Source organism: Phaseolus vulgaris, chromosome 2, assembly GCF_051622355.1.
Source record: "Phaseolus vulgaris cultivar YP4 chromosome 2, ASM5162235v1, whole genome shotgun sequence".
Taxonomy (NCBI): domain Eukaryota; kingdom Viridiplantae; phylum Streptophyta; class Magnoliopsida; order Fabales; family Fabaceae; genus Phaseolus; species Phaseolus vulgaris.
The window spans coordinates 39,232,678-39,242,033 of NC_143499.1; the positions used below are offsets into that span (position 1 = coordinate 39,232,678).

Here is a 9,356-nt window from a genome sequence, read left to right on the forward strand (position 1 = left end):
TTAATTCAACCCAAATAATTAGGTTGATGATTTATTGAAACTGAACTCAATCTGATTTAATCTTGATAAAGTATTTATGTGAAACCCAAGATGTAATTTCATTAAAATTATCAAGTAACATTAATAAAAAAATAGCAATATAAATATTATTAAACTTATTTTAATATTTTATTTACCAAATGTATATTTTTTAAATATTAAATAAGAGTCTATCTTAAAAAAGTCTAAAAAAGTGGTTTGAAAATTATCAATTTTAAGAAAATATTACAAATTTTATGATCAGAAACTTAATATTGAATTTAATAAAAAGATATATAGAAATTCAATTCAATTCAACCCTACCCTAAATTCTTTTATTAGAATAGATGAAGGATTTATCTCAGTAGCCAGCCTATAAATATAAATAAATGGATACACGGCAAACAAAATTGCTCAAGTGGGATTGAATCCCACCGCCCCCCTTGTTGCGTTGTTCAAGGCTCATCTTACAGATGTCATCTAAAATTATGTCCAAACGAAGCTTAACCTCTTAAATAGTGAGGGAAGAAAAGGACCAAGAATTTTGCTAACATCCTGGGGGCAAAGAATGCTTTCTTAGCAAAGAATCATTAGAATAGCAAGTGCTAAATATAAATTAAGAATTATCTCATGTCGCATCTGAATGATAAACAAAGTATTGGTAGTACATATATTTCACTGGAGGCTAAAGCCAAGCCTCTACAACCAATTTACACAAAAAGGCTAGATTCTCTTTTACACTCTCGTACAATAGCAGCAAAAGGAATATATATTTTTTCTTCATTCTGCCGCTAAAGCAGGACAAATAAACAAAAATAATTTTGGTCATGGTTGAAACCTATTGTTAGGCAAAGCTCTCTTTTAACCATAGCTCAAACGGGAGGACAAATAAACAAAAATAATTTTGCTCATGATTGAAACCTATGGTTAGGCAAAGCTCTCTTTTAACCATAGCTCAAACGGGATTCTGAGGAGCGTGTTGATGAAGTATGAGTTTGACGCCGTGGAATCCCAATTTCACATGCATTGACTCTGGCTGCAAAGCGAAGAGAGCATAGTGACTCACTAGTGGAAGATTGATCAGGTGAGATGTTGACAAACATCAACGTTTTGGAGTCGCCACCTAGACATGGCTGCCATGAATAATAGTTAAGAAGCATTACAAAATAAAGCAATTTTAAACTAAGCATATTTAAGTAGGAGTTATAACATTTTCAGTTTTTAATTTGAATACAGTAAGAGCAACTACATCAATTTATCAATGAAAATTTTAACAGGGGCAAACCTGAAGAAGGTACGTCAACTTGGAATTCCTAAAAGGAATATGCTCTTCTTTCTTTCCTCCCAAAGCAAATATGACATCGCTTAAAGACGATAGACTTTTGTTGATAGCCTAAACGAGACCGTAAATAAAATCACTGTTATTACAATAAAAGTAGAATGGTTAGTATGCTTAATAGCATGCAGATCAATAGATACCTGAGTTTCCTTCAACCGATCTCCCATTGCCCCACTCCTTGAGAGTCTTTCACTCCCCGCAAGATCAATCAGGTTCAAGACACCTTGGACTTGTTGTTCAGTGTTCTATAAAATAGAGGGTGTCACAAAATAATTCAGGAGAAAAAATGAACATAAACAAAAATATTGTACCTCATTTTTCCCACTTATACGCAAGGTAAAGACAAAGTGGCTTCTCGATGACTGTTCATTCATTTGTGTTCTTCCCACTGACCTGAAAAAAAAGAGTCTCACAATTTTTTATTTTCTTTGTTTATGATCCAATTATACATCAATTGTAGACCAATAACAAGAGCACAGTGTCCATAATAAATTATTATTAGATTTTCTAACTGTACCATCTACAGAAACTTAGCAGCTTCTATTGTTTAGTTGAAAAGAAATAACTAGTCATCTGACATTCATTGTTGCACACATCTATCCAGAAAGGTCAAAGAACCTTTTTCAAACAAGGAAGACATATACCTGCTTTGTGCAGCCTGCTGTAAGAGGGAGGAAATCTCATCTGCGCTACAAACATCCTTTATGGTAAGGTCCGAAACATGTGTGTTTCCATTTGCATCATGTTTGATAGTGTACTGCTTGCTGCTGGAAGCACCATTTTCCTTTCGTGCATATGATAACAAATCTCTGATGGTCTCATTATATATTTCGAGTATTGATGCCTGGAATTGTTTAATTAAAATTTTCAGTTTCCATCGGTAGATGTGGCCACATGAAAATTGAAAATCAGATGCAGTATACTAACCTGCATTGTGTACTTCCATCCCTGGTCTTTTAGAGACTGGCTAGTCTGGAATATCTGTTCTAAAGAACGTGGTATCAATCCTTTCAGATCTGGCGCATCAGGCCTACCCATCATAGTATAGGTTTTACCTGAACCCGTCTGTCCATATGCAAAGATGCACACCTGCCATAGTAACCATTGCCCTCAGTGTCAAAAGACTTTAGACCCAAATCAACACAAACAAAAACAAGAAAAAATATGAATGAAAAGGATAAGCCTCGTGCGAGGCATATTTAAAATTGTATGTGACCCATTCCTCCTCTGTTCTGCATCTCACGACTGAGACAACTTTTCAAGAAATAAACAGAACTGAGTTGTCTTCAGCCATCTTAATAGTCTATTTGAACAAGTTCATAATAAATAACAAATTTAAAGAATATGTGCTTGAAGCGTTGATAGTATACTCAACAAGAGATAGTTAACAACAACCAAAGTAATCATTAATTAATGATTTTTTCCTATAAAGGGCAAAAGACAGACAATCATACACTACAAACAATAATAATAACATTAATCTTTATCCAACACGCACTGTGTTTCATTTAAATAAATAAATAAAAAGTATCCGAAAGCTAAGTCATCCCTGTATTTTAAAAAATGAAAATCATTGTCCCAAACATAGGCACTAGGATACGGTACTTTTTTTTGTTCCCAACACCAATGGCTATTTTTTTTCGTGCTCATTTTGATCATTATTTCTTGTGTACTGTGATCTGCCACACAAATACAGATACTGAACAGAGGAGGCAAACTAGAAATTACCTTGTAGCCATCAAGTGCACTTTGTACCAGCTGTGAAATCTCTACAAAAACGTCACGCTGAGAAGCTTCCTGATCGAATACCTTATCAAATGTGAAATTGTACTTCTGCCCTGCTGAATAATATTAATGGATGGGATTGTAATGCTCGTCAAAGCATGTATTTGTAAATCATAAAATACAATAGCTGTACAAAAATGTTTGTATATATACTGCTTTGTGACAATTCAATGTCCCGACCAAGCGCTTCTGTTGACGTAGGGAAAGAAACAACCGTGTCTGTTCCCGTATTCTCATCTGGTAGGAGCGGCCGTACACGGCAGAAAACACGAATATTTCCTTTTAGTTCCTGAAATATAATTTAATTAGAAACCATTGACCTATAAGTGGAGATTTACATCATAAAAACCAAAGTAAATATATATGAAAAGCAAGCAATACCAGAATAGTGTTATGCAGTTTTTTCCTTAGCTTCTCTCCTTCAACTACTTGAAATTCTTTATCTGCCAAACGATCCTGTAGTTTCTGTATAATTTTATTCTGCTCTTCAAACACTATTCTTGTTTCTGAAGCTGATAGATCAGCATTCTAACAGAAAGAAAATAAAGTTGTTTCAGGTCTAGTTGTATGGTAAACAAGAAAATTAGAAAATTATATGGTAAACAACTATTCCATGTCAAGAATAAAAACCAACGACATTACCTTTAACTTTTCTTTTTCCGCAAACAACTGCTTCTGCAGTATATGTATTTGATCTTTTTGAGATGAACAAGTCTCCTATAAAGAAACCCCACAATAACATAAATCCACCGGACACAAAAGTGCAAGTTAATGAACCAAAAAAACAAAATATATAGAAGTGAACAAAACAAATTAACAAACCTCAATAGCATTTGTTTTAATCGTCAACTTATCTAAGTGTGTACATATTTTCCCAGTATATTCTTCGTGACATACTACTTTTTCGGTTAATTCATGTACTTGTCCCAATAAATGGTCACGATGATCTTTAATTTTCTTTAAGTCTTCGTTCTGCTTTATAAGCTCGTTATGTGAAACCTAAAAAAAAATTAAAAAAATTAGAAAAAATAAAGGCAACGAACACAGAAAGGAGAGCGACTATCAAGATACTTCAACGACAACAGGGAGTTAATGCTAATAATAACGGTACCAGTAAAATACAATAGGTTCTTCACAAAGGTAAGCTATTTCCAGTTAATCACTTCCATTTCGCACCCAATGTAGCAAAATAATTATCAAAATGTTCACATAATAATTCATATGGTTTTAAAAAATTATACAAATCAGTGGGAAAAATTCACAAAACAACACAGTTCACGGACAAAAAATCATACAACACTTTAGAGAAAGAGAGAAAATACAGACAACTTACTTTAAGAGATGACAACTGATCCTGCACTGCCTTATAGTGGCATCTTACATTGCTAAGGCTCTCAACAATGGTTGTTTTCTCTGTTTCAACTCGTTTAAGGGCCTCGTTACATGTTTCAAGTTGAGATTGAAGTCTACTATTGTACTGCAGTAAGTTCATATTATACTCCTGTGAGAAAGTGGCCTGCAAAACTCAATAGTTTTAAAAGGAACAGATAATGAGGGAGGCTGTAGGATTCAAATAACAGAAAACATGAAAATCTTTTTTAAGTGCAGAATTTACCCAAGAGAGCAATAATTTTGTATAACTCGGAGGTAAAGTTCAATAGTCCAATATTTTACCAATAATAATCTTATACAGAATATAGCATTAAATCACCTGCTTCTCAGCAACTGATTTCTCATCCCGAACTTTCTCAAGCTCAGCTGATTTCTCATCCCGAACTTTCTCAAGCTCAGCTGATTTCTCATCCCGAACTTTCTCAGCTTCAGTTCTGACTTCCTTTTCTTTACCATAACAATTAATCGCTTCCTAGATTTGAAGTCACAAAAAAATATATCATTGGGAAATAAAGTAACTTCTCTTGAGATATTCCACAACAAAGATAGCAGGCAGCTTTACCAATTTATCTGATTCTTCCTTCACAATTCTCTCTTCCAGAGAAGAATTTTTCATCCTCAAATCAGATAGAGTCTCCTTCAACTCATCAATCTTATTCTTCATCTCAGTTTCTGAGAAAACAGAAATGTATGGTGATAAAATAATTGTGCTTTCCATATGAATTTTCTGAACTGACAACTAAAGATAATAAGTTCTATCCGGACTTTAAGGGACTATAGAGTCAATCTTATTCTTCATCTCAATCTCTGAGAAAACAGAAATGTATGGTCATAAAATAATTTTCCTTTCCATATGAATTTTATGGTCTGACAACCAAAAATAATAAATTCTATTCGGGCAAAGGACTATAGAGTCAATCACAGAAAATTTAAAATAAAAATTACTAAACAAAATATATAATCCCTCAACAAGCTAAATACATCACCAAATGATTACAATAGCCATATTACTATTTCACTGTGTATTGAAGAACGAACGTCTCTATCTATGAGTAAACTCTACTTCACCTAAATCCCTACCTGCTTCTAGCCACACAGCAAACTATACAACAATATACAAATACCTTCTCCCGCTCAACACATAAGTACAGCACAAATAGTAGCTAGCATACTTCAAGCGCAATTTTAAGAGATTTTCAATAGTATATCAGCATATCGACTCAACTTATTCTCAAAAATTTCCGAAGAGATGAAACTCACCAGTATCATTGCACTTCTTCTCAGAAGCCTCTAGCTCAGACTGAAGCTTTTCCTTTTCTTGAACATGCCCTTCTTCTATCCTTTTATACCAGCGAACGCAGGCCTTAAGGCGCTTAATAAGAACCGTCATCTGGTCCATATTTTTCTGCCAAACAAACCACAAAACAGTAAAGAACAAAAGGAAAAAAAATTGTTGACTAATTGATTAAATTAAGAACATCACAAAACAAACCTTATTATTATCATAGGTATTCCCCTTCTTCTTTTCCTTCTTTTCATTCAGCAAAGTCTCCACCTCCTCCTTCGTGAAATCAACCGCCTCGGTGACATCACTCGTCGTGTTAAGATCGGAGCGATTGGTGACAACGGAAAACGGTGTTCTAGCCCTCCCAGCAGAAGCGGCACCGCCCTGTGGCTCCATCTTCTCAGCTCCGATGCCCCTGCGACGCATGTTCGGAGTAGCTTCGTCGGGGCCTAACTTTTTCTGGAAGCAAAAACGAAGTGGTTTAGGGAAATGCTGCAATGTTTGGATTGTAAGAAAACGAAATAAAGATTTGAGTTTGGAGGAGCAAAGGCTTTACATACATTACTCTGATTGCGGGAAGCCATGTGAGGCTTCGGAAATGGAGGTTGTGAAGCGAGTTGGTAGGTTAGGGTTCAGAGAGAGAAGTGCGTGGAGCGCGAATTTTGAACTTGGATCTGGCGGTCAAGGTACTCTTCCGTCTTCTTCTGTTTATGGAAGTAAGTGCTGTTACTCTTGTTTTCAAATTATTATCAATTTTGAAACCAACGTTCACATTCGTCGCTCTTCAACTATACAAGAAAATAAATAATTCTCATAATAGTCAGTGGCTATTATTTAAAAAAATTTAAAATAGTAAAGTTTTCAATTTATTAAATTTGTAATTTTCAAATTTTTCCTTTCTTTTCTTGTGTGCCTTGTATATCTCACGTTCATTTCTATTATTTTTTACCTTTTATAGTGTGGCGTTTGTCAATGCCATTCTATCATAATGTTACTGTAAATGCCATGACCAATGTGTTATCATAATTTATTACATTAAAATGGATAAATTATCTTCTTTTTTATGTATTGAGTATATCAACTTTAGTCTATGTTTTGTATAACGTGATAATATATGAAAGATTATTATCTCAGAATTTTTAAAAAAAAACATGTATATCTATAGGCTAAATTAAAATTTCCTTGATATTCAAAAATAGAATTATCAAATAAATTCACCCCAATATACATTTATTGTTCGAGCAATATAAAAAAAAAAAGAGGTTATCATATTTTCACAAACAAATCAATATCAAAATAATTAAGACTAAATATAAAAAAAAAATATAGTTATAAATGTGGAAAAAAGTGCTATGATTTAGTAAATTGATAGTTTTTGTACTACAAACTATGATTTTGTATAAATGGAAAAACATGTGCAAACTTAAGCAGAAAGAGGGATTGGGAATTAAAGACATAGAATTTATCAATAAAGATTTTTTACTAAATGGAAATGGAGAATGGGCTCGGTGAGCAAGGCTTATGGATATATATATATATATATACTAGAGTCAAAATATGGAACATTGAGAAGTCTTAATGGAAAGAGTCCTGATATATTGATACCCTCTGCACATGACACACATTTGACGCTATAGACGTGATAATGACTTGTCAGAGTGAGATTGCGTGCGAATGAGCAGCGCGAGCTCCAAAATAGGATAAAAAAAGAATATATTACATCGGTTCTTAGAAACAACCGATGTAATATATTTTTTTTTAACTCACAATGACCCATATTACACCGATTAAGTCATCTAACCGATGTAATATATGACTCATATTAAAAAAATTGATTTTTTTTCATAAAGAGTGGGTGGATCATAAACATCACATAGGTAACTACTTTCAGACACACAGGTAACCAATTTTGCGCGTGCCAGAACCTGTGGCTGGGAACCAGCTCTGGTAGGATTATTACATCGGTTAAACTATCTAACCGATGTAATATATGGTTTTTATTAAAAAAAATTGATTTTTTTCATGAAGAGTGGGTGATCATAAATGTCACGTAGGTAACCACTTACAGACACACGGGTAACCAACTTAGCGTGAGCCAGTATATGTGGAAGAACCTGTGGCTGGGTAGTTCTGGTAGGGTTATTACACCGGTTAAGTCATCTAATCGATGTAATATATGGTTGTTATTACAAAAAATGAATTTTTTTTCATAAAGAGTGGGTGACCATAAACGACACATAAGTAATCACTTACACACATGGGTACCCAGTTTTGTGCGCGTCACATAAGTAACCACTTACAGACACACGGGTAACCAGTTTTGCATGTGCTACGAGTCATATATTATAATATAGAGCCAGTGTCACATCCTCACCAAATGTCATGTCTGCAGCGTTAATTAATGTCACGCAAACAGTGTCAAGTCTGTATTAATGACAGAGGATGCTAATAAAACATTTTTCTAATGGAAAATAAAGTAAGTAATATGAGTCATTCTGGTAGAGAGATTTATGAGAGGTACGTGGGGTTAGGGCATTAAGGGAGGTGTTTCGACAATAATATTGAGTGGTAAGTGGGTAAGGGGACTAAAATAAAGTTTTTGGAAGATAATTGTGTGGGAGAAGTTTCATTAATTGACAAGTACCCTGTGTTATACGCTAATTCATCGAAAAAATGGAGCATAACTTGTATTCTTCGGGTACTGGTACAATAATATGTAGGAATGGAGTTTGCCTTGAAGGAGAGAGTGGTTTGAGGGTGAAAGGAACCAAGAAATTGAGTTATTGAAAGACATAAAAGAGAAAGACTTATGCATTGATAGGGAAGATATATTGATATGGAAAGACATGGAAGTGAAAGGGTACACGATAAAATCTGCATACTCCAAAATGCAACAGGTAGTTTACAGGGAAGACTCTGAAATGTACACTACCCTTTGGAGTATAAGGGTTGTGCCATCTACATACCACTTCGTGTGGAAGGTATTATTGAATAGACCTGCAACAAAAGGGAACCTTAGAAAAAGATGTACAGATGTAGGAAATATATTGTGTGTACTGCATCCCACCTTCGAGTGGTACAAAACTATATACGAGACATGACTAGATACTATAGATTTTGGACAACTGCAAGTTCATATAATGTGTTGGACATTTCGGATGGTTTGATCTAATGTGATGTAGATAACTATGATGACGTAGTTATTTTGTTTGAGGAAGAACCACAAGATGTCCTACCATATATGCATTAGTACATATGTTCCATAAACAGTGATCTTTGTGGGTCTTTGGCACATTAGTGTATTGGTGATTGTGTCATGTAGCTAATGCTAGATAGCTCCATGGAAGTGAATATTTTAAACAAAAATTGGTAATCATTTCATGTTAAAATTGGAGTTAAAAGCTTGAATTTCTAAATTAAAACATTTTAAACAATCGGAAGTTAAAGGGTCACACCATGTTAATCATTTCATATAAAATGTTAAAATATCTATATTGTAAAATTTTTATTCAAACTAAAATATTTAAAAAAAAAAAA

At 34.0% G+C, this 9,356-nt stretch overlaps 1 protein-coding gene across 3 annotated transcripts; it reads right to left on the reverse strand.

The window, feature by feature from the left end:
- Positions 1-590: 590 nt before the first annotated feature.
- LOC137811936 (kinesin-like protein KIN-14C) lies at positions 591-6,595 on the reverse strand. Of its 3 annotated transcripts, none has more exons than XM_068613798.2 (17): positions 6,380-6,595; positions 6,027-6,278; positions 5,795-5,939; positions 5,097-5,206; positions 4,854-5,006; positions 4,476-4,658; positions 3,965-4,141; positions 3,785-3,859; positions 3,524-3,670; positions 3,296-3,431; positions 3,086-3,195; positions 2,285-2,446; positions 2,002-2,201; positions 1,669-1,750; positions 1,498-1,602; positions 1,304-1,411; positions 591-1,151 (listed from the first exon to the last, which is right to left on the reverse strand). In XM_068613798.2, exons 1-17 carry the CDS (start codon positions 6,401-6,403, stop codon positions 963-965), a joined length of 2,358 nt encoding a protein of 785 aa, XP_068469899.2. In that variant the 5' UTR covers positions 6,404-6,595; the 3' UTR covers positions 591-962. The 3 variants fall into 3 exon arrangements, with proteins under 3 accessions (XP_068469899.2, XP_068469898.2, XP_068469902.2); XM_068613797.2 differs by having other exon boundaries at positions 3,086-3,198; XM_068613801.2 differs by lacking the exon at positions 3,965-4,141 and having other exon boundaries at positions 3,086-3,198.
- Between the last annotated feature and the right edge of the window lie 2,761 nt (positions 6,596-9,356).

Coding starts and splice junctions, on each gene's coding strand:
- LOC137811936 (XM_068613797.2), bottom strand. CDS start 6,403: ATGGCTTCCCGCAATCAGAGTAAT. Junction 5,207..5,794: donor GAAGAAGTGCAATGATACTG/GTGAGTTTCATC, acceptor CTGTTTTCTCAG/AAACTGAGATGAAGAATAAG. Junction 1,152..1,303: donor AGTTGACGTACCTTCTTCAG/GTTTGCCCCTGT, acceptor TATTCATGGCAG/CCATGTCTAGGTGGCGACTC.